At 37.4% G+C, this 25515-nt stretch overlaps 1 protein-coding gene and 1 long non-coding RNA gene across 3 annotated transcripts in view; one reads left to right on the plus strand and one right to left on the minus strand.

Annotated features, from left to right (window-relative positions):
* LOC144381123 (uncharacterized) overlaps window positions 1-25515 on the plus strand; it is a 56228-nt gene that overhangs the window by 18335 nt on the left and 12378 nt on the right. The gene's annotated exons all lie outside the window — the stretch shown is intronic.
* BDP1 (BDP1 general transcription factor IIIB subunit) overlaps window positions 1-25515 on the minus strand; it is a 93336-nt gene that overhangs the window by 11379 nt on the left and 56442 nt on the right. For both annotated transcript variants that reach the window (XM_078067214.1, XM_078067215.1), the window contains exons 27-37: window positions 24886-25273; window positions 21743-21862; window positions 17496-17532; window positions 16922-17014; window positions 15103-15328; window positions 13715-13872; window positions 7523-7670; window positions 7102-7282; window positions 3733-3796; window positions 3203-3389; window positions 1966-2167 (exon numbers count right to left, since the gene is read on the minus strand). In XM_078067214.1, the coding sequence (XP_077923340.1) occupies window positions 1966-2167; window positions 3203-3389; window positions 3733-3796; window positions 7102-7282; window positions 7523-7670; window positions 13715-13872; window positions 15103-15328; window positions 16922-17014; window positions 17496-17532; window positions 21743-21862; window positions 24886-25273 (1804 nt within the window). The remainder of the gene's footprint in view (window positions 1-1965; window positions 2168-3202; window positions 3390-3732; window positions 3797-7101; window positions 7283-7522; window positions 7671-13714; window positions 13873-15102; window positions 15329-16921; window positions 17015-17495; window positions 17533-21742; window positions 21863-24885; window positions 25274-25515) is intronic.

The raw sequence follows: 25515 nt of genomic DNA on the forward strand, positions 1-25515 counted from the left end.
TGGGAGAGGGAGAAGCAGTCTTCCCGCTGAGCCATCTGAGCCACCCAGGTGCCCCTACATCTATCATTTTTAAATGGCTTATTATAAACTGGTGGCCTAGTTTTGCATATAATAACATCACTGAACATACTTTTAAAACAGAACAATGTTTGGGGCGCCTGGGTGGCTCAAGTCGTTAAAGCATCTGCCTTTGGCTCAGGTCCTGATCCCGGGGTCCTGGGATCGAGCCCCACATCGGGCTCTCTGCTCAGTGGGGAGCCTGTTTCTCCCTCTCCCTCACCTGCCACTCCCCCTGCTGTGTGCTCTGTCAAATAAATAAGTAAAATCTTTAAATAAATAAATAAACACAATAGAACAATGTTTGCAAGGAATGCTGATAAATTGATGAAATTGGGTGACTGATACAGAGGGATGCGTTATACTTCCCTGTGTATCTTTTTAAAAAATGCTTGAAAATTTTCATATTAAAAAATCAGGGCACCTGGTTGGCTCAGTGGATAGAGCATCTGACTCTTGATCTTGGGGCTGTAAATTTAAGCCCTGCGTTGGGTGTAAAGAGTACTTAAAAATAAAATCTTAACCGCACCCCCCCCCCGCCAAAATCAACCAAAAAAAGTCTGCAAGAAAAAAAAACACAAAAAGTAGAGTCAAAAGACAAAGTAGGAAAAAATATATGCAACTCATTCATGGACATACATAACACAGAGTTCCTCCAAATCTCTATGTAAAAGATTAGCAACACAACTGAAAAACGGCTAAAGAATACAAAGTCATTTCACAGAGAAAGGAATACAAAAGACTCCTAAGCATATGAAAGACGTTCAGCCTTACTCATAATAAGAAAAATTAAAACCATCCTGGGATACCATCTTCTACCTATCAGATATACAAGGATACACTGCCTCTGTTGTCTGCTCTCACCGAAGGACTACTGGTTTTCAACTGTCCCTTTGAGACTATAGATTCTAAATCAACTTTTCCAAAAATAAATTAACTAATTAATTAATTAACTCTTCCACAGTGTAGCTACACAGTGAGATAAATTATCATGAGTATTGGAAACAAAAACAAGTGGGTGCTAAGAAACCTTTAACATTGTGGCTATTGATCAAATCTGCATACGATCTTCAGGCTTCCCTGAGGTAGTGATGACTGAGATAAAGACGTTTGTATGTTTGGCAAGAAAATGTTTCATAAAAAGGTAATAAAAAAAATGCCCTGGGACATGAAGAAATATGGTGCATTCTAGAAACTGAAAGATGGCCAATATGGTTAGAGAGTGAGGCACAAGGTGAGATCAGAGACAGAAATTGGCCAGACAAGGGCGCCTGGGTGGCTCAGTCCTTAAGCGTCTGCCTTCGGCTCAGGTCATGGTCCCGGGGTCCTGGGATCGAGTCCCACATCGGGCTCCTTGCTCAGCGGGAAGCCTGCTTCTCCCTCTCCCACTCCCCCTGCTTGTGTCCCCTCTCTCGCTGTGTCTCTCTTTGTCGAATAAATGAATAAAATCTTAAAAAAAAAAAAAAAAAAAAGAAATTGGCCAGACAAATAGAGGGCCTTTAAGGTTCTGGTTTTTCTTCCTAAGAGCAATGCATAGCTTTAAGTATTATGATAATAGTGATGATGATACTACTATTACTATTTTACACAACAGGAAACTCATTCACAGAGACAACATATCCTGACTCAGGTCCCACAGCTGTTAAAGGGTACAGCCAGGATCCAGATCTACAAGATGCTTTTGGCCTTTTTTGAGCCAATAACAAAGAACTAGGAATGGGTTTCCTAATTAACGTCCATCAATTTTCACCTAGAACTAGTTGAAAATGAGAATCCAAAATCAGTTTTAGCTGGATTATTTATGGTGAAAAGTATCAGAACTATCTTTATATAAAGAGTCTAAAAAAAGAAACAGAAATGTATCTGTTGTAATAGGACCATCTTATTTGCTTGATGATTCTATCTTACCTCAGAGGTATAATTTTGACAATCATCTCCTGAAGTGAGCAAACTTTTTTTGGTAGGAGGAACATGGTTACTTTCATCAAGCATATAGTGAAATCTCTTCCTAGATATAAGATCCAAATTAGCAGGAGGAGGCTTTTCAGAACCATCTTTTCCAGAATCAGATAAACACATGGTATCCTGACCAACTGAAGTTACTGGAAAACTAATAGAAAATGCAAACATATGAAATTAGCAAATTAGAAGCTACTTAATGAGGTAAAAGGCTCAGCTATTCCAATGAAAACTGCCAAAAAAACTTCCAAGTAACTAATATATACATGGCCAAGGTCACAAAAATGTTAGTTTTGAGATCCATTCATACTTAAAAACTTGCAACTTAAATTCTGTAATACTGAATTAAATCCAAGGTATAAAAATACCGTTCTCCTTGTCTATAAAGTTAAAATTTTAATCTAAAATGCCTCTTACTAATATAAAAGGCTTCAACATCTAATGCTACTTGACAGAGAATGAATTAAGCATCTTAACCAGTGACTGTTAAAATACAACAATTCTATAGTAAGGAATTTAAAAAGCAGTATTAAAATATACAGAAATGGGGCGCCTGGGTGGCTCAGTTGGTTAAGTGTCTGACTCTTGATCTCAGGTCTTGCTTGATCTCAGGGGTTGTGAGTTCAAGCCCCATGTTGGGCTCCACGCTGCGCATGGAAGCCTACTTAAAAAAAAAAAAAAATACACACACACACACACACAAACACACACACACACACAGAAATGTTATCCTTCTTGCAACTTCTGTGAATGAATATTGATTTCAGACTTTAAAATATATAAGCTTACAAAGTAACCACATACGTTTGATAGAGGACATTTTATAATCCAAATTGCTACGTTTTTTTAGCTTTCAAAATACTTAAGATACCAAACAAGTTTCATACAAAAGTATTATATTATACATTTAAATGGCAGCTTTATCAGGTATAAAATCAACAATTTCTTCTCTAACTTACCACATAATTATTAAATAAGATCTTCGGGACAATTACAAATAATGCTGGTGAACGGCTTATTCAGTCAATACTATTCAATTCATAAAGCACCTTTCCTCCTAGCAAAAATAGTTTAGATCCCAGGTGATGTATGGAAGTGCTGAATCACTATACTGTACACCAGAAACTAATATTGCACTGTATTTAACTAACTGGAATTTAAATAAACAGGTTAGCTCATTCATTACCTCATGTCACTCCTTTCTTCTGTATTCACGGATTTGATCAATATGGGTGCTGGCAGTAAAGGGTTTGGCATTAACTGTGCAGTGGTATCACTAAATTCTTCTACAGCATTGGTTGGGATTTCCACCAGAGTTAAAATGAATGCTTGTTCATCCTCACCATCTTGATGTACATTAGCAACTAGATTCACTATCAAAGTTTAAAAGTTAATAATGAAAAGCTGAACTATGAAAATCATTACTTTATTACATTTCTAAAAAGTCTCACTACAACTTATCCCCACAAATAAAAAGCAAATTACACCCACAAAAGTAAAAAGTAATTTCAAAAAGGATAAAGACGGTTCACTATAGAGAGGATGTATAATTCTGAATAACAAACTTGTCCATAAAATACTTCAAGTTTTTTTGTTTTTAATTTAAGACTGTCATAGACTAAAAAACTGTTTTGTTTTTCCATAGTCAAATGAGGGAGGGGAGTAAAAGCTGTACTATTCGGTTCTGTGGTACTTTATCGAAGCACATTATCATACCTGTTAAGTCTTGAGAACTGATTACATTCTCTTGTTGGACTTCCGGCATACTAGTTGGTGTACCCTAAGAAAATTTAAAAAATTAAAATGCAAAATGAGGTTGACCAAATTTTAGTTTTAAAAAATTTTCCAGACAACTGGATATAATAAGAATTATTTCAAAACTCAACTTTTTAACCATATATAATTTTTCAAACGTTTTGAAACTTTTAGTTGTACCAATAACTTTTGAGTTATTTATATAAGTTATTTATATAAGTCATTTATTGAGTTATTTATATGAGTCATTTATATAAACATATATGCACCAAGAAATTCCGGCTAAATTGTTAAATATGTGAATTTTATGAAATTATTTTTGAAGTAACAGGAAAGGGAGATTCAAACCCCTCAACCTTCCCTTTACCCCATTACAGCAGATCTTGTACTATTAGTAGGTGACATCTGAATGGAAGCAAACTGCCTGTCTCCTTGCCTCCAGCATGGCTCCTTCCAATCTGTTTTCCACAAAATTGCCAACACTGTATTCTCTAAAATGCAATTCTTATTGTAATTCTCTACTGCTTAAAATCTTCAAACTTTCAGGGGCACCTGGGTGGCTCAATCGTTAAGCGTCTGCCTTCGGCTCAGATCATGATCCCAGGGTCCTGGGATTGAGCCCTGCATTGGGTTCGTTGCTCGGCAGGGAGCCTGTTTCTCCCTCTCCCACTCCCCCTGCTTGTGTTCCCTCCCTAGCTGTCTCTGTCTCTCTCTGTGTCAAATAAATAAAATCTTTAAAAAAAAAAAAAACACTTCAAACTTTCATTTTGTAACCAACAATGTCAGTAATTGATTCAGGCAAGTATCACCAATGGATACTAAAACTACTGGGTATGGGGCACCTGGGTGGCTCAGTCGGTTAGAGGCTGCTTTCAGCTCGGGTTATGATCCCAGGGTCCTGGGATCGAGCCCCGCATTGGGCTCCCTGCTCAGAGGGAAGCCTTCTTCTCCCTCTCCCTCTGCCTGCCGCTCCCTGCTTGTGCTCTATCTCTCTCTCTGTGTCAAATAAATAAAATCTTTAAAAACAACAACAACAAAAAAAAACTACTGGGTAGAAGGTTGCTGGGTCTAAAATAACTTACTAACACAATGTGCAAAAGATTCTGTTAAAGGGGCGCCTGGGTGGCTCAGTCGTTAAGCGTCTGCCTTCAGCTCAAGTCATGGTCCCAGGGTCCTGGGATCGAGCCCCACATCGGGACTCAGCAGGAGGCCTGCTTCTCCCTCTCCCACTCCCCCTGCTTGTGTTCCCTCTCTCACTGTTTCTCTCTCTCTGTCAAATAAATAAATAAAATCTTAAAAAAAAAAGCTTCTGTTAAATGGAGAAATCTGGCAGGCACCATGCTTGCCAAGTAATTAGTGAACATCACCAATCATGAGACAAACTGACATTACATGCCTACTGAGGTGATAAAAGAAGAACACAACAACACCTAGGTAGTAATTGTGCCAAACACTGTTCAATCTGAATCTAATAATGGGGAAGAAGAACAAAAATCCAGATTGTGAATTAGCCTGCAATGTCAAGTTCACAGAAGAGGGAAAAGGAGAACTACTCTAGATGAAAAGAGAATATGGAGAATGACAACTAAATGCAGTATGAGAGCCCTGATTGAAACTGTGTATTACGTATTATTTTTAAATCAGTATTAGATAGTATGGTAATACTGACTGTGATAACAGTATCATCATTTCTGTATTAGAAACATCCTTAGTATCAAATTCAAGCTGGAATATGTATGGGTGAAGGCTCATGTCTGCAACTTTCAAATGGTTCAGTTTCTTAAAAAGTATCTATCTACAGAGATGGAGAGCATGACAAAATAAGCAAATGAAGCAAAATGTTAATAATTAATGAATCTATGTAAAGGATCTATGAGAATTCTATTGAAGATTTTTGCAGGGGCGCCTGGATGGCTCAGTTATTAAGCGTCTGCCTTTGGCTCAAGTCATGGTCCCAGGGTTCTGGGATCGAGCCCCGCATTGGGCTCCTTGCTCAACAGGAAGCTTGCTTCTCAGCCTCCCCCTCCCCCTGCTTGTGTTCCCTCTCTCGCTGTGCCTCTCTGTCAAATAAATAAATAAAATCCTAAAAAAAAAAAAAAATCTTTGCAACTCTTCAATGAGTTTGAAATTTTTTCAAAATAAAAAGTAAAAATAAACAAGCTGGAGGTTAGGGAAAATCCCATAAATTTTGATATAGCCCAAACTCTAGCAAATCATAAAAACTTTTATGATCTGCTCCCGGGATACCTAGCTCACTCATCTTTAACTACTTCTTCATTTATATCCTACTCATAACTACTTAGTCCCTGAATATGAAATGCTGTTTCACACTTATTCTTTACACATGTTCCTCTCCCTTTAACTGGTTAATTTACCTGTTCTTGTAGATTGAGGACTTTTTCAGTCCTGGCTACACATTAGAATAACCTGAGGAATTTATTTATTTATTTATTTATTTCAAAGATTTTATTTTTTATTTATTTATTTGACAGAAAGAGACACAGCGAGAGAGGGAACACAAGCAGGGGGAGTGGGAGAGGGAGAAGCAGGCTTCCTGCTGAGCAGGGAGCCCGATGCGGGGCTCGATCCCAGGACCCTGGGATCATGACCTGAGCTGAAGGCAGACGCTTAATGACTGAGCCACCCAGGCACCCCAACCTGAGGAATTTTAACAACAACAACAGAAAGTAAATGTCTACACCCTATTTCCAGAGACTGATTTTACTGGATTGGGTTGAGGACCACTCCTTTATTGAGAGTCTTGTGCAACTTGCCTTCATAGCACCTATCAAAATGTAACCATTCATATCCTCAACTGTTTCCCACAACTTTGTCCCCCCAGTACCTTACACAGTATTGAACATGTAGTAAGAAAAGTACCTGCAATGTGAAAGTATTTCTCAGATTCAGTGGCCAGCAAGCAAGAGGTAAATACTCTGTACAAAACACTTCCTTTTTCAAAACTTTCACAGCAAAGCTACGTATTGGCTGTTTTATCTATGCTCCAAAGACTAAAAACACACTCAATAAATAATTCTATCATAATACATTATTGCAAAGGCAAAACTATAGGGAAAGAAAACAGATCAGGGATTGCCAAGCAGTCGGGGTGGTAAGGGTGGGGGGGGGGTGACTAAAAAAGGGCCCTGGGGAATCTGGGGGATGATGGAACTCTTTATGTGTTGCTTACATGACTATATATGTTTGTCACAACTTGTAGAAGTACACACTGAAAAAGGTGAAGTTTATTGTATGTAAATGCTACCTTAATTTTTTTTAAACGGGGAATAAACACCCAGCCACCCCATGTTATATTTTATATTCTTTTACCTCTGACACATGAAGTGCAAGCACACTGTCTCCATTAGAGTCCTTTCTCTGGGGCTCTTTGATGGAACTCTCACTGAGAACCATATCTGAACCAAGTGTATGGGGCCTTGTCTCAAAGGAAACAACTGGGGCAACTGACGGTATCTGGACCTTTTGAGATTCTTCTTCTTGATCATCATTTCTGAAAAAGAAATGAGTATATATTCAAGTTTCAGAGTATGTATTAAAATTCTGTACTGAAACCAAGTGGACAACTACAGAGTAATGTTTAGAGCTAAGTGAGTCAAAGATTTAATGGTGTTCAAATTTCTAAAATATATTTAATGCAAAAGAACCCCCTTTTTCCAATCAAATTCTTAGTTATAGCTAATGACTATAGTTGAAACAGAATATAACCCAAATCCCAGAATCTCTCTTTTACCTTTCAGTTAGATTTGCTTCTTGAGAAATAGTCTCTTCAATACCATGTTCACAAGCCAATTTGCTCTGCTCCTTATTCTCTGCTGTTGTAAGTGATCCAAGGTTTTCATCTCGTAATTCCGTTGCTTCAGAAGCATTTTCCTCAGTTTCTTAAACAAAGAACACACTTAAGATATAGTCCAAAACAGTACAGCTAAAACTGCTATATTAGAAATATGTTCTCTCTTCAAAGACAGATCACTATATAGTGGGTCTTCCAAATTTCTCTTAATCCAAAAATCAAGCTTATTCACATGGCAGAAGAGTGGTCCTGGCCAATGAGATTTTTGATACAAATGATTAACAAATCCTACACTGCACATATTTCACTTGTGGCTGCCACAGTTTTATGTCCACTCTATGGTGACAGCAGTGTAATTACAAACCCATATACAAATAAAGTTTAGAAGTGGGTACACATGAGGTCTGGCTAGTTCCACCTTGGGCAAAGTTGGGGAGGGAACTATTCTAAAAAGAGTATCACAAAGAAGTAAAAAATGACTTCTACATAAAAGAGTTACCTTCAAATCGCTATCAAAATACCAACAGCATTTATCACAAAACTAGACCAAATAATACTAAAATTTGTATGGAACCACCAAAAGACTCTGAAGAGTCAAAGTAATCTTGAGAAAGAAAAACAAAGGTAAGAGGTATCACAATTCCAGATTTCAAGATCTACTACAAAGCTACAGTAATCAAAACAATACTGTACTGGCACAAAAATAGATCAATGGAAGAAAATAGAGTCCAGAAATAAGTCCACACTTATATGGTCAATTAATCTAAGACAAAGGCAAGAATAAACAATGGGTAAAAGACATTCTCTTCATTAAATGGTGCTGGGAAAACTGGACAGCTACATGCCAAAGAATGAAACTGGACCACTTTCTAACTCCATATACAAAAAATAAACTCAATATGGATTAGAGATCTTAATGTGAGACCAAACCATAAAAATCCTAGAAAAAGACACAGGCAATAATTTCTCTGACATCAGCTGTAGCAACATGTTTCTAGATATGTCTCCAGAGGCAAGAGAAACAAAAGCAAAAATAAACTATTGGGACTACATCAAAATAAAAAGCTTTACACAGCAAAGGAAACCATCCACAAAATGAAAAGGCCACCTACTGATTAGGAGAAAATATTTGCAAATGATACATCTGATAAGGAGTTTGTACCCAAAATATATAAAGAACTTATATAACTCAACACCAAAAAACAAAACAATCCTATTAAAAAATGGGCACAGATGGGGTGCCTGGGTGGCTCAGTTAGTTAAATGTCTGACTCCTGATCTCAGTTCAGGTCTTGATCTCAGGGTCATGAATTCAAGCCCTGCACTGGGCTCCATGCTGGGCCCGGAGCCTATTTAAAAAAAAAAAAACAAGGGCACCTGGGTGGCTCAGTTGGTTAAGCGACTGCCTTCGGCTCAGGTCATGATCCTAGAGTCCCTGGATCGAGTCCCGCATCGGGCTCCCTGCTCGGCAGGGAGTCTGCTTCTCCCTCTGACCCTCCTCCCTCTCATGCTCTCTGTCTCTCATTCTCTCTCTCTCAAATAAATAAAATCTTTAAAAAAAAAAAACAAAAACAAAAACAAAAAAAGGGGCATAGGACCTGCATAGACATTCTTCAAAAGAAGATATACAGATGAAAAATAGACATATGAAAAGATGCTCAACATAACTAATCATCAGAGAAATGCAAATCAAAACCACAAGATATCACAACCAAAATGGCTAAATACAAAACAAAAGAAAAAGAAAAAGAAATAACAAGTGTTAATAAGGATATAGAGAAAAAGGAACCCTTGTGCACTAATGGTAGGAATGTAAATTAGTGCAGCCACTGTGGAAAATAGTAGGGATGTTTTTCCAAAAAATAAAAATACCATATGGTTGGAAAAAAAAAAAAAAACCATATGGTTGAATAAATTCCAGTACTAGGTATTCACAAAAAAAAATGAAAACACTAATCCAAAAGATATATGTACCACCCCGATATTTACTGCAGCATTATTTACAACAGCCAAGATATGGAAGCAACCTAAGTGTCCATCAGTACATGAATGGATAAGGAAGATGTGATACACACAATGGAATATGACAAAGCCATTAAAAGGTTGAGATTGGGCTGTTTGTGACAACACGGATGGACCTAGAAGGTATTATGTTAAGTGAAGTAAGTCAAACTGAGAGAGACAAATACCATATGATTTCACTCATATATGGAATCTTAAGAAAGCAAATGAATAAACAAATGAAGAGCATAATCAGACCTATAAATACAAAGAACAAACTGATGGCTTCCAGAGGGGAGGGAGTAGGAGGACAGACAAAGTGGGAGGAGAGTGGGAGATACACGCTTCCTGTTATGGAATGAATAAGTCATGGGAATAAAAGGCACAGCATAAGGAATAGTCAATGGTATTGTAACAGCATTATATAGTGACAAATGGCAGCTCTACTTGTGGTGAGCATAGCACAATGTACAAACTTGTTGAATCACTATGTTGTATACCTGAAACTAATGTAACATTGTGTGTCAACCACACTCAAATAAAAACAAATTTTTAATAAAAATAAAAGAGGTAACTTCAGCCTGCACACTGAAATAGCTTCTGGGTATTTCTGAACTCAGAGTAAATTAACTAACTGAATCATAAGCATTGCTGGTTGAAAGGAAATCCCGGAAATCAGGAACCCCAAAACATGGCAAAGATGATGCTAACTATCCAGATCATCTACCTATAGGGCTTAAGACAATCTAGACAGCCTACTACATACACTGTTTTTCCTGCTCTTACTAGCATGTGAAGGGGCTGGGCCCTTAACAGGGAGGGGAGGTGGAAAAGGAAGTAGGAGTAGGATTCAACATGTACAGCACAATCTAGTGAGGCCACCATTAAAAAAATGAAAGAGAACACTATGTAATCATATAGAAAGATTTTTTTCAATATACTAATCTTTAAAAACAGAGTACTACTGGGGCACCTAGATGGCTCAGTCCGTTAAGTGTCTGTCTTTGGCTCAGGTCATAATCTCTGGGTCCTGGGATTGAGTCCCATGTCAGGCTCTCTGCTCAGCAGGGAGTCTGCTTCTCCCTCTGTACTCTCTCTCCCTCCCTCACTCTCTCTCAAATAAATAAATGAAATCTTTAAAAACCGAGTGCTACTATATAAAGAACTCAATAATAAAAAAACCAGTATCCCAATTTAAAAATGAGCACAGATTGGGGCACCTGGGTGGCTCAGTCGGTTAAGCATCCGACTCTTGATCTCAGCTCAGGTCTTGATCTCAGGGTCGTGAGTTCAAGCCCCGCGTTGGGCTCCACGCTGGGCGTGGAGCCTACTTAGAAAAAAAAAAAAAAAATTAAAAAAAATGAGCACAGACGTGAACACATATCTCTAAAGAAAATATATAAATAAGCACATGAAAAGATACTCAGTATCATTGGTCATGAAAGAAATCCAAATCCAAATCAGGAGATACCACTTCAAGCTAACTAGACTATCTAATAACAAGTGTCAGAGAGGATATAGAGAAACTAAAACCCTCACAGAATGTTGGTGAAAAGGCACAACGCTGGACCGCCTGGATGGCTCAGTTGGTAGAGCATGTGACTCTTAATCTCAGGGTTGTAATTACAATTCAAGCCCCACATTGGGTACAGAGATTACTTAAAAGTAAAACAAAAAATCTTAAAAAAGAAAAAAAGAAAAAAAAAGAAAATACAAAATGTTGCTACCACTTTTGAAACAGTTTGGAAGTTCCTCAAAAAGTTAAACACAGAATTACCATATATTCCAGCAATTCCACTTGTAAATGTAAATCCAAAACAAATGAAAACTTACGTCCACACAATATCTTACATATGAATGTTCTTAGCACCGTTACTTAAAACAGCCAAAAAACAGAAAACAGCCTAAATGCCCTGAATGGATAAACAAAATGTAGTATGATGGAATATTTGGCAAGAAAAAGAAATATTTGACACATGCTACAACATAGATGAGCCTTGAAAACATGCTAAAAGAAACCAGACACAAAAGGCCACATATTATATGATTCCATCTATATGAAACGTCCAAAATAGGCAAAGCTACAGAGACGAAAGTAGATTAGTGGTTGCCTAGGGCTGGGAAGGGTTGAAGGATGTGGGGAGTGGCTACTCATGGTGAAGGTTACACAACTTGAGGAATATACTAAATGCCACTCAAGTATACACTTCAAATGGGTTAACTGTATGGTATAGAATTATTTCAGTAAAACTGTAATTTTTAAAAGTACTGAACAAGGGGCGCCTACTTAACGCAGTAGGTTAAGCATCCGACTCTTGGTTTCAGCCCAGGTCATGATCTCAGGGTCATGGAATTGAGCCCTGCGTGGGGCTCCAGGCTCAGCCCAGAGTCTGCTTGCAACTCTCTCTTCCTCTCCCTCTCCACCAGGCACTCTCTCTCTCTCTCAAACAAATAATCTTAAAAAATAAGTAAATAAATAAATAAATAAATGTGCCAAACAGTATATATGATATAGTTTGCTTATAATTTTGTTCTTTCTGAAAGGAATAACATGTATTTATATACGTGTGTGTGTGTGTACTGATATATCTATGTACACACACAGCCCCACATTTATTTTTTTTTTTTTTTTTTTTTTTTAAAGATTTTATTTATTTGACACAGAGAGAGACAGCGAGAGAGGGAACACAAGCAGGGGGAGTGGGAGAGGGAGAAGCAGGCTCTCCGCCGAGCAGGGAGCCCGATATGGGGCTCGATCCCAGGACCCTGGGATCATGACCTGAGCCGAAGGCAGACGCTTAACAACTGAGCCACCCAGGCGCCCCGTCACAGCCCCACATTTAGATGCTTATGTGTATAAAACACTTCTGGAAGTCCACAATAAAAACTTAATGGCAGTTTACCACTAGACATGAGATTAGGGGACTGGGAATCAAAGAAGTTTATTAAATTTTATACCTTATGGGCAATGTCTTATTTTTTGCCACATGCATGTATAGCTTTCTAAAAAATGTTTGCTTGAATATTCATGTACACAGACACACATAAAAAATACCTATGAAGAAAACACTGATTAAGTAAATACAGTTAACCCTTGAACAACATGGGGGTTAAGGGCACAAACCTCCCATGCAGTAGAAATTCTGCATATCTGATTTCCAAAAAAACCTAACTACTAGTAGTCTACTGTTGACCAGATGCCCTACTGGTGACATAAACAGATTAACATATATTTTGTAAGTTATATGTATCAGATACTGTATTCTTACAATAAAGTAAGCTAGAACAAATAAAACGTTATTAAGAAAATCATAAAAGATGCCTGAGTGGCTCAGTCGGTTAAGCGTCTGCCTTTGGCTCAGGTCATGATCTCAGGGTCCTGGGATCGAGCCCTGCATGGGGCTACCTGCTCAGCAGGGAGTCTGCTTCTCCCTCTCATTCTCCCTCTGTGCTCTCCCTCTCTCTCAAATAAATATTTTAAAAAAAGAAAAGAAAATCATAAGGAAGAGAAAATACATCTATAGGACTGTACTATGTTTATAAAAAAAATTCCATGTATAATTAAGTGTAAGCTTATATACAAGAGGTATCTGGATGTTCTTTGTACTATTTCTTATTCTTGTAAGTCTTCTGTAACTTTGAAATTATTTCCAAATAAAACATATTTTAAAAGTTAAAAAGAAAAAAAATCCATTGTATAGAGGCACCTGGGTGGCTCAGTCGGTGAAGCATCCAACCCTTGATTTCAGCTTGGGTCATGATCTCAGGGTGAATATCAAGCCCCACATCAAGCTCCACGCTCAGCACAGAGTCAGCTTGGAATTCTCGCTCTCCCTCCCCACTCGCCACCCCCCCGCCACCTCTTAATTAATTAATTCTTTTTTAAAAATCCATGTATAGTGGACCCATGCAGTTCAAACCCATGTTATTTTGGGTCAACTAAACAGAAAATAATAATGATGACTGAAGCTAGTTGATGGATTTATTAGTATTTCTTTTATAGCTCATTCTACTTTTTGAAACTCTTTAATACTAAATTAAAACAATTTTAACTGAATATTCCATTTGAAATGCTAATGCAACTTCTCCTGTAAAAGTAATTTTGTAGCTGTTTAAGAGAACATAATTTACCTCTTTGACTTTCTACTACTACTTCTTTGTTTACAAACAAATTGGGAACTTCCTGATGAACACCAAACCTGCTGGTCCCAAAAGTCTTAAGATTTGGTTTAGGCTTGGCAAATCTACTTCTCATTCTCAAATTACCGGTCACTTCAAAAGTTGTATTCCTAGAAAAAGATAGGAAGAAAGAAATTCATCAACCATATAATCACTCTCTCTCTCACCTTCATACATTCTGATACAGTTATGTGCCACCTTCTCAGGTGCCACAATATCTGTAAGTGTTCATTTTTTAATGCTGAAAACACAGAGTGGTAAATTTTACTGACAGTCTACAGAAGGGAAGAGAATCTGGGCCATGTTTGTAAAATAGAGACCATATTTACATAAAAAACTATTTCATTAAAGCTTCAAAGATGCACATATTACATTTACTTTAATATGCAAACCATTAGGGGCACCTGGCTGGCTCAGTGAGTAGAGGATGTGGCTCTTGATCTCAGGGTCCTGAGTTCAAGCCCCATGCTGGATGTTGAGTGTACATTAAAAAAATAAATTAAAAAAAAATGCAAACCACGGGCAACTTGGTGGCTCAGTCAGTTAAGCGTCTGCCTTTAGCTCAGGTCATGATCCCAGGGTCCTAGGATCGAGCCTCATGTCAGGCTCTCTGCTCAGTGGGGAGTCTGCTTATCCCTCTTCCTCTGCCCCTCCCCCCCCCGCTCATGCTCACTCTATCTCAAATAAATAAATAAAATCTTTAAAAAAAAAAAGCAAACCATTAAACTAAAATCAAACCAGCCTATCCTCACTTTGAAGGCTGAGAAACTGGAACACCTGGGTGGCTCAGTCAGTTAAGTGTCAGCCTTCTGCTGAGGTCATGATCCCGGAGTCCCAGGATTGAGCCCCATGTCAGGCTCCCTGCTCAGCACGGAATCTGCTTCTCCCTCTCCCTCTGCCCTCCCCCTGCTCCTTCTCTCTCTCTCTTGCTCACACTCTCTCTCTCAAATAAATAAATAAAATCTTTAAAAAAATAAAGGCTGAGGGCGCCTGGGTGGCTCAGTCGGTTAAGCGACTGCCTTGGGCTCAGGTCATAATCCTGGAGTCCCGGGATTGAGTCCCACATCGGGCTCCCTGCTCAGCGGGGAGTCTGCTTCTCCCTCTGACCCTCCTCCCTCTCGTGCTCTCTGTCTCTCATTCTGTCTCTCACAAGTAAATAAATAAAATCTTTAAAATAAATAAATAAATAAATAAATAAATAAAGGCTGAGAAATTAGCAGTGCCTACTTTACACTTACACAAGTATTACTCAAAAGCTATCAACTAAATTGATAGTTGGTTTAAATGTATTTATTAATTGAATACTATAAAACTCAAGAGTTTAATAAAGCAAAATAAACCTGGTTGATACAGCGTTTTCCTTTACTTTCTCCACTAAACCAATTTCTTCTTTAGTACTTTGCTCTTCCAATACAATCTTGTTTTCTTCTAATGAAGAAGGAGATGTACTATTGACAGGTGAAGAAAGTTCCTGACATTCACGAACAATTTTGTGATTTACATTATCTGGGCTAAAAGGAACACAGCTTTTATCCTTTGAATGAACATCAAGAAGTACACATACTCCTATTACAGAAAAGAACAGAAAATTAAAATTGACCCAATACAAGTAGATGTCCAAAGAAAATAAATCCCTCAACATTAAGCAATTGTAAAATTCTATATTATTTTTAAAGTTTACTCTTTTTGGTTTTGAATTTCAATATATGATCAGGGCGACTGGATGGCTCAGTCGGTTAAAGGTCATGATCTCAGGGTCCTGGTATCGAGCCCCACAGTGGGCTCCCTGCCCAGCAGGGAGTCTGCTTCTCCCTCTGCCCCTCCCCCCCAACTCATATGTGCGCTCTCTCTCTCTCAAAAATCTTAAAAAAAAAAAAAATAAATATATAATCATATAGTTTATGCCAGAGATTTGACTTGTTCTAAGCCTAATAATTCTTACAGACTAGAATTTTTCTGCTATTAGAAATAAAAATGAGGGATGCCTGGGTGGCTCAGTCAGCTGGACATCTGCCTTCGGCCCAAGTCATGATCCCAGAGTCCTAGGATCATGTCCCGCTTCGGGCTCCCTGCTCAGCGGGGAGCCTGCCTCTCCCTCTGCCTGTGCTCTCCCTGCTTGTGCTCTCTCTGACAAATACATAAATAAAATCTTAAAAAAAAAAAAAAGTAAAAATGAATCTGTTACCTTGACTAACTACATAGCCTCAAATGAGTTTCAAGATAGGATCACCTTCATTTACAAATTTTTAAAACCCGTTTTTATGTACTAGAGATTTATGACAGGCTCCAAAGCAATCCTCTGCCGTTGAGAAAGGAGCCGTATACAGGCACCTGCCTGGCTCAGTCAGTAGAACATGACTCTTGATCTTGGGGTCATGAGTTCAAGCCCCCCATTGGGTATATATTTTACTCAAAAAAAAAAAGAGAGCGAGAGAGAGAGAGAGAGAGAAATGAGACTGTGTAAGGAACACAGACCAGAAAATTTACTGTATGGTGACTAATATAATAAAAAAAAAAATTCCTGATAAATATATAGTTATGGGCCTAGAAGTCTAATACCTAAAATAAATGGCAGGCCACTCATCTCCAGACAAAATAATTAACAGGAATATAATTAACTATACATTTAGTAGACTTAAAATAGAAGGTATTCCATAAGGTCAGCCTAAAATACTGTGAAAATCTAGGCTGACCTATCTTTTGGCTCAGTCCAAACTAACAGAATAGTCACAATTAAATTATTTCAATGACTGCTATTGTCCCTTCATACTATATGCGATTATCAGGTTAACTATGAAGATAATCCAAAGCAGAAGCTCCTTTGCTAAAGAAATATATGTCAAGTGATCAGTGACCAATGAGCTCAGTTAACCAATGTTTATGATGAGAAAAGTAGAGGACTCACTAGATTATTCCAGGAAAACAAAGTTTTCTTAATAAACCAAGTGCACTATTTTGAAATGGTGGCCACTACATCTAAAGGGACTAAGTTAGACGGATCAATGCACACGTTACCTTTTTCTGGAAAAAAACAAAGTTCGCAATGCCTACTTCAAATGTAAAAGGCAGGTACTGACTTATTACTCAACTATGGGTATAATTTCTTAAAAGTTTTATTTTAAGAGGCTTTTCTCAGTAGGACTTAACTTTCATTCTTACCATCACTCTGTTCTGTACCGATCTCTGATTGCAACACTAGATCTCCCATTGTAAGTAAAGTTATAGCAGCTTCAGTGCTTCCATCATTGGTACCTTGTGAGGAAATATACCAACATTAAAACAGAAAAATGAAGCTGGAAATTGAAGTTTGCTTACTTAGAAAACATTTTTAATTCAAGTATTTATCCTTTGGAACAAGTTTCAATGTCCTGCATACCACTAATTCCTCACTAGAGGAGTGTTTGGTTACTACAAAAAAAAGAAATCATTAATTGTTAGCTTTTACTCATTGAAAATGCCTCCCTCCTATTAGATAACTTAATACCTTCAAAGAAAATATATCTGTGCAGATCAGAGGAGAGGAAATAAGTAATATTTCTTTATTAAACATTTAACTCTTAACTCACTTCATAAGGTAATTATTCCAAGTTTCTCCTGGAGATAACACATTCAACAGTTAAAACTTTTTGTTCAACTCTCCAGTGAAATTACTCATTTGCTAACTAACACCAATACTGAATCACTTTGTTAGTGTTAACTAAGTAGTTTTAGCAGTTTCCTTATTAACAGTTACCTGTTTCATCTTGGGCATGTTCACCTGTGTTCATTTCCTAAAAGAGGAAAAATAAGCAATGTCTTATGTATTTTCCCAAATATATGTTCTGTGTCTCAAAAACCATGATGTTTTACAGTTCCTCAATGTTCTGATTACAAAGGAGTGGAAACTGTTTTTTTCCCATACAATTATTCATTAATATTTCATACAGAAATAATTTAAAAGCCAAGTTATTTTGTCTCTTGCTTATTTTACCTTTTCCTTGTATGACATGCAAATTTTTAACTCTAATCATATAGCATTTACCATGTGCACCTACCGTTCTTAATTAACTTCTTCACTTTCATAATCCTTCAACTTCAGTCATATCTGCCATAGTTTAAACCAGTGGAAACCAAAGACTGAAGAATACTGCCAATTTTTTACATTAGGTTGGTTAAAACTTAAATGAATTTTAACAAATGAAGAAGTTACAAGATTTATGTCCAATATGACATCATAAGGAGCTCTGCTGACCCTATTAAACACAAACATGTAAAGCCTCTGGAAAGGGTCCTAGGGCGAAAGAAACATCTTTTTGAGAAAACTGATGAAAATACAGTAACAAAGCGGAGAGCCTGTGGTATTTGAACTAAGACTGCTCTCTCCCCCTCCTTCCTCTCAGCTCAGTGAAGCAGAGACCCCACCTCAGAACCTGCAACCAAGAAAATAGGGTCTTTTCTCCTTACAGGCCCCAGCTGGAGGGCTTTCTTCCTAGGAAGAACAGGACTTCAGCTCCTGACACCACAAGAATCTGGTGTCAGATTTGTAATAGAAAACAGAATTATTATGAACTTGCACACAAAAAAACCTCAATAAAATACCAGCAAACCAAATCCAGCAACATATAAAACTTGCAGGCCACAGCCAATTAGGATTTATCCCAGGGATGCAATTTTTTAACATCAAAATTCAATGTAATGCATCACATCAATACAATAAAAAGGTAAAATCACCTCATCATCTCAATAGATGCAGAAAAAGCATATGACAACTTCCAACACCCTTTCATGATAATACTGTCATGCAAACTAGGAAAAGACTAGAACTTCTTCAATTTGATAAAAATAAAACATCTATCTATGAAAAGTCCACAGCTAACATCAAACTTAATGGTGAAAGACTGGATACTTTCCTCTAAGACCAGTAATGAGACAAAAATGCTCACTCTTGCCACTTTTGTTCACCAGTGTACTGGAGGTTCTAGCAAGGGCAATTTGGTAAGCAATAGAAATAAAAGATATCCAGATTGAAAAGTATTATAAACTGGGGGGCCTGGGTGGCTCAGTCAGTTAAGCGTCTGCCTTCGGCTCAGGTCATGATCCCAGGGTCCTGGGATCCAGCCCTGTATCAGGTTCCTTGCTAAGCGGGGAACCTGCTTCTTCCTCTCCCTCTGCCTGCTGCTCCCCCTGCTTGTGCTCTGTCAAATAAATAAAATCTTTAAAAAAAAAAAAAAAAAAAAAAAAAGGGAAAAGTGCTGTAAACTGAATTCTGTCACCCAGAAATATATGTTGAAGTCCTAACCCCAGTACCATGAATGTAACCTTATTTGGAAACAGGGCCTTTTTAGATGTAATAAAGTTAAGAGAAGGTCATACTGGATTAGGGTTGGCCCTATCCACTATGACAGGTGTCTTTAAAAGAAAAAAGTCACAGGGGCACCTGGGTGGCTCAGTCATTAAGCGTCTGCCTTCGGCTCAGGTCACGATCCCAGGGTCCTGGGATCGAGCCCCGCATCGGGCTCCTCGCTCTGCGGGAGGCCTGCTTCCCCCTCTCCCACTCCCCCTGCTTTTATTCCCTCTCCCGCTATATCTATCTCTGTCAAATGAATAAATAAAATCTTAAAAAAAAAAAAAAAGAAAAAAGTCACCGAGACACACATACAGGGAGATCACCATGTGACAATGGAGGCAAAAATTAGGAATGTGCTGCCACAAGCCAAGGAATGACAAGGACTGCTGACAACTGCCAGAAAGTAGGAGAAAGGCCTGAATGGTTTTTCCCTAAGAGCCTCCAGAAGGTGGCACCTTGATTTTGGAATTCTAGCCTCCAGAACTATAAAAAAAAAATAACTTTCTGTAATTTTGAGCCACCTAGTTTGTGGAATTTTGTTACAGCAGCACTGAGAAACTAATACAGAAAGGCAGAAGTAAAACTGTCTCTATTCACGTCATGATCTTATAGGTAGAAAATCCTAAGGAATCCACTAAAAAAAAAAGAAACTATTAGAACTAAAGAGCTCATAATTCAGTACCAGTTAGTTCGTAGATTTTAGAAGGCTTTTCACATTAACTGCCCATCTATATAATTTACAGTTTGACATGATGTGTTTATTTAAAACAATTACAGAGTATAAACCCATTAAGGATCTGGGGGAAGAGAAGAAGCTTAATGTAGAACTAAGCTTTTAAAGTATGTTTTAGGGGCGCCTGGGTGGCTCAGTTGGTTAAGCGACTGCCTTCAGCTCAGGTCATGATCCTGGCGTCCCATGATCGAGTCCCGCATCGGACTCCCTGCTCAGCAGGGAGTCTGCTTCTCCCTCTGACCCTCCTCCCTCTCATGCTCTCTGTCTCTCATTCTTTCTCTCTCAAATAAATAAATAAAATCTTAAAAAAAAAAATAAATAAAGTATGTTTTATTTTTTAATTCTGGTCTTGGTGCAAATGTTAGTTATGCCTTATTCATATCACAATTAGATCACCATGCTGTGACATGGTTTATATTCATGCTGCCCTAGATACTTTTGTAATTATTTGTTGCAAACTTGTGACTGTCCCTATTAACTTGCTTTTATGTAAGTACTTTATAAAAGTTTCTTAAACTTGTGCTTATTTAATTTTGAATAAAAGCTAAATTCATAAAAAAAAAAGAACTAAAAAGTTCAGCAAAGTTGCAGTACACAAGACCAATATACAAAAATCAATTGTATTTTGGGGCGCCTGGGTGGCTCAGTCATTAAGCATCTGCCTTCGGCTCAGGTCATGATCCCAGGTCCTGGGATCGAGCCCCACATCAGGCTCCCTGCTCTGCGGGAAGCCTGCTTCTCCCTCTCCCACTCCCCCTGCTTGTGTTCCCTCTCTCGCTGTGTCTCTGTCAAATAAACAAAAATCTTTAAAAAAAAAAAAAAAATGTCAGTACAGAAACTTGTATACAAATGTTTACAGCAGCGTTATTTATAATAGCCAAAAAATGGAAACAACCTAAATGTCCATGAACACATGAACAGATAAACAAAACGCAGTATTGTCTACATGGAGTGCTATGTGAACACAAAAAGAATGAAGTACTGATACATGCTAGAATGTGGATGAACCTTGAAAACAGTATGCTAAGTGAAAAAAGCCAGGCATAAAAGACCATATTGCATGGGTCAATTTATATGAAACATCCAGAATAGACAAACCTATAGAGACAAAAAGTAGATTACTGGTAACCTAACCCTGGGGAGGGCTGAGACGAAATGGGGAGCAACTGCTTTGGGACATAAGGTTTCTTTTAGAGGTGATGAAATGCTCTAAAATTGACTGTTACAATGTTTGCACAATATCTATAAATATACCAGAAACCAATGAATTGTACATTTTCAGTGGGTAACTTATTTGGTGTGTGAGCTATATCTTAATAAAGTTGTTATAAGGGGCACCTGGGTGGCTCAGTCAGTTAAGCATCTGCCTTCGATTCAGGTCATGATCCCAGGCATCCTGGGATCAAGCCCCACATTGGGCTCTCTGCTCAGCGGGGAGTCCCCCTCTCCCTCTGTGCTCTCTCTCCCTCCCTCGTTCTCTCTCAAATAAATAAATAAAATCTTTTAAAAAAACAAAAAAATTAAAAAAAAAAATAAAGTTGTTGAAAAAGTATAATTCCCAAACTTCTTATCCAAAAACAAGAGAAATACTAACCAAATAAGGAAGAGTACCAAACAAAATGCAACTAAATATATTTTAAGTAATTTATATTTAATATAGATTTAATGCAACAGAACTTTAACATAAGTTTATGAGGATCTTAAGAGTTATTCACGCGCACACACACAAAAATCAATGCTTTCCAAGTGAAATACAAAATCTATGGATTATTCACCAGTTTCTACTATTCATACTTACAGCTCCCTACATGAAAGAAATTAGTAAGAATGGCTTGTAAACTTAAAGCTTTCAAAATAAACCTCCATTCTTTTGAAAGTAAACAAAGAGTTAAAAACAAAACATATTACAATGGATGCTTACAACAGATAATGCCTTCAAATTTTCTTCTTGTTTCATCTCCTGAGTAGTCACATTTGTGTTTGAGAGTGGATGTTCAACAACAGCTATGCCTATATCTGGTACATTCACAGTTATTTCAAGCTGTCAAAATGAGAAGTTTCATTATTTCATTTTGGCATACTACAGTCAGTAAAACAAAATGACTAAGTAAAATAGAGTGTTAAACTGAATAAACAACCCACATTCATACACAATTAAAAACTGAAATATAGTAACTCGACATCAACTTGGCAAAGTAAAACATTTAAGCTTTTGGAGGGGTCTGTGATCCTTACAAATAGTAAACAGAATTTCCAAAGTAATCTTCTTAGTACCTAGCATTTCACTTTCTACTATCCCCATTTTGTCTCTATGTTCCCATAATTTCTCTCATCAATCTGTGAATATTTATGGAGTGCTTCCTAAAAACTAGGCTACAGATACAAGGGTACAAAGCTGAAAAAAGGCAAGTTTGGTCCCTGCCCTCAAGGAATTCACAATCTCACAAAAACAGACATGCAATTATCTAACTATATACCATCTTCAGTGCTGTAATAAAGATGAGTTGAAAGCACTTTAAAAAGATTTACCATACGTCCGCCCCTGCACCAAGGCAACTACCCTCTCCCACAACCCCATGATAGCCATGGCAATGGACATGTAAAAAAGTGAATTCATTCACATTTACTCATGTAGTAGTCTTTTTGGTCATAGATCCCTATAATCTGGGGACTAAAGGACTAAGATTTATCTCCTAGACCGTATACAAGACAATCTGGCTTCTAGTCCCTTATTTACAGAGAGGTAAGTATAAAAAACTATGATTCAGTAGAAAGTGAGTGAAGAGTCAAGTATGAAAATCTGCCTTCATGATATAATTACTATAGTAACACTTGTGCATTCTGTATCTGTTTTTTCAGAAGCAAATATTAGAGAAAAATCTTTGCTACTATCCTATAGGCCAGGGATGAATGAGAAAGTTAAAGTGACTTGAAAAAACAAAATATTTCCTGAAGAGTTGGGAATGGATGACAAATGGAAATACTGTAGATATTTTAAAGTTGGTTCTTTAAGGCACTATCCAGTTTCAAAGCTTTATTTTTTTTTAAAACAGCTTTATCGAGATAACGACTTACATACCAAGAATTCACCCATGTAAAGTGTGTAATTTGATGTTTTTGGAATATGCACAGATATGTGTAACCATCACCACAGTCACTTTTAGAACATTTTCGTCACTTCAAAAACGAACCCCATATCCATTAGTTATCACTCTCTTAACCCCTCATCTCCAAATCCCTAAGCCAAACCACTAATCTACTTTCTGTCTCTACAGATTTTCCTGTTGGAGACATTTCATATGAATGGATAATTATGTGATTATGTGATTCTTTTACAACTGACTTCTTTCACTTAACAATGTGCCTTTCAACCAACGGAATTAGTAAAATACAAAACATATAGCTAAATGAATTCTCATGCAGTGTTAACCAGGTGTCCTTACAAAAAAATTAACTTTCCTTTTGCATTTTCTTGGTTTCGAATAAAATGTAAATGCACTATCTTCAACTTTGAGCTTTCAGTTATAAGAAATTTCATTTTGCATCATTTTTATTTAATTTCAACCATTCTAACTCATTAACTTTATATCATCTAGTATGTGATTATTAACAGTGAATAAATAAAGGTGGTTGTGGACTTCCATTCATCATAAATGTGAAGTTATCAATAATCCATTAATTCTGGATTCAACGTTACTTGAATTGGTTTAAGTTTCCTACTTCTTTTGTTATTATCATCACTACTACCTCAGTTAATTCCTAATTCTGTTGCAAATGACTCAGAAACAATCACAAATGCTTAATACAAAAGAGATGCAGTTGTGCTGCTTTTTAAGCCAAGTAAATTACTGAAAACTGAGGCAGAAACAAAGCTGGCATACTAGACCAAGAGGCAAAAAAGGAGCTCTTATAACAAAGTAAGTTGAAATATTATGTTCTTCCACCTCCTACCCATTAGGATGGCTATTCTGAAAAATAAGTAAATAAAAGGGCTGGTGAGAATGTGGAGAAATCAGAACCCTTGTACACTACTGATAGGAAGGTAAAATGATACAACTGCTATGGAAACAGTATGGCGGTTTTTCAAAATAGTAAAAATTGGTGTACAATTTACCATATAATTCAGTGACTCCACTTCTAGGTATATCCACAAAAGAATTGAGAACAGGGTTTAGAAGAGGTATTTGTACACCCATATTCATAGCAGCACTCTCTGCAATAATAGCCAAAAGGTGGCAGCAACCCAACTGTCCACTGACAGTGAAAAGATAAACAAAATGTGGTATAGCTACATGATTAAATACTATTCAACCTTAAAAAAAAGACCATTCCGACATATGCTTCAATATGGATGAACCCTAAAAACTTTATACTCAATAAGCCAGTGACAATGAGGACAGATACTGTATGATTCCAGTTACATGAGTAATTACCTAGAGTAATGTCATAAAGACAAAAGTAGAATGGTGTTTGCCATAGGTAAGAGGGGAGGAGGTAATGGGAAACTATCATTTAATGGGTACAGTTTTAGTTCTGCAAGACGAAAAAAGTTCTGTTGGATGGACGGTGGTGATGGTGTAGCACAACAATATGAATGCACTTAATGTCGCTGAACTACACTTAAAATGGCCAAGATAATAAATTTTACGTGTATTTTACCAAAATTTTTAAAAAGAAAAAAAAAATTTAAAAATGTCCCTTCTACATTCTCTACTAACCAGCCTCAGCCTATCAGAGAGTTAACAGAAAACACCTGCCAAAATTAAAAAGAAAAATTAATCAGAAAGTAGATTAAGCAGCCTCCACATACAAATGAAATTAGATTTCCATCCTTATTATTAAAATGACTACCTCATGGTGGGCCTGGGTCACAGAGGTTAAATAATCACAGGAGGCTCCTTCTACTGATTCCTTCAGATATCCCTCAGGCCTCAAACAAACTACATTTGGTAGAGGCTATTTAGAGAACGAACTTTTCAAACCTTAATAATCACTAAGAAGAAACAATGATACACTAAAAGAAAAAAACAAGACAGAGTTCTAAGAATTCAAAAAACAAACTACCTCTTCCATCGTTTCCTCGATCTGAGCAGAAACAGGTTCGGGAGACCTGAGACCAATGGGAACAAACACTGGAGCTTTGTTTACTTCTTCCGGAGCAAGATGGTAACTTTCGTCTTCATAATCAGGCTCAAAATCTTCATCATCATCTTCATCTTCTTCCTGCGAAGCCCGAAGAGTCACCAGCGTGGCCTTGGAAGCTCGAGGTTCCTTCTTAGAGGTCTTACTTCGAACTCGTTTTGATCCACGCCCTCTGGTGACACTTGGTTTCATCCTGCGATGCATTCTCCTCCCGCTATGATCCACCTCACACTCAGAAGCAGAAGAGACAGTTGCTCTTCGATCCAGACCAATTTTAGAGTAATTTGATTCTTTTAACAGCTGTGGAGAGCTGGATGTTTAATCAAAATAACAATTTAGTCATTACATGCACAAGGAGGATATTTTAATGAAACCGAAATTTCAGAATGAAATCAAACTTCAAGTCATTAAAATGAAAATGCCCACAACCCATAATGTTAAAAACTTACTCTGTGAAATGAAGAAAGAAATGTACTATTACTACTAGTTTCTTACTCAGAGTTCATTCTTAGTTATCTACCTACAAATTTTTCAGAGTAAGTTAATTCTGGG

Source organism: Halichoerus grypus, chromosome 2 (genome assembly GCF_964656455.1).
Source record: "Halichoerus grypus chromosome 2, mHalGry1.hap1.1, whole genome shotgun sequence".
NCBI lineage: Eukaryota > Metazoa > Chordata > Mammalia > Carnivora > Phocidae > Halichoerus > Halichoerus grypus.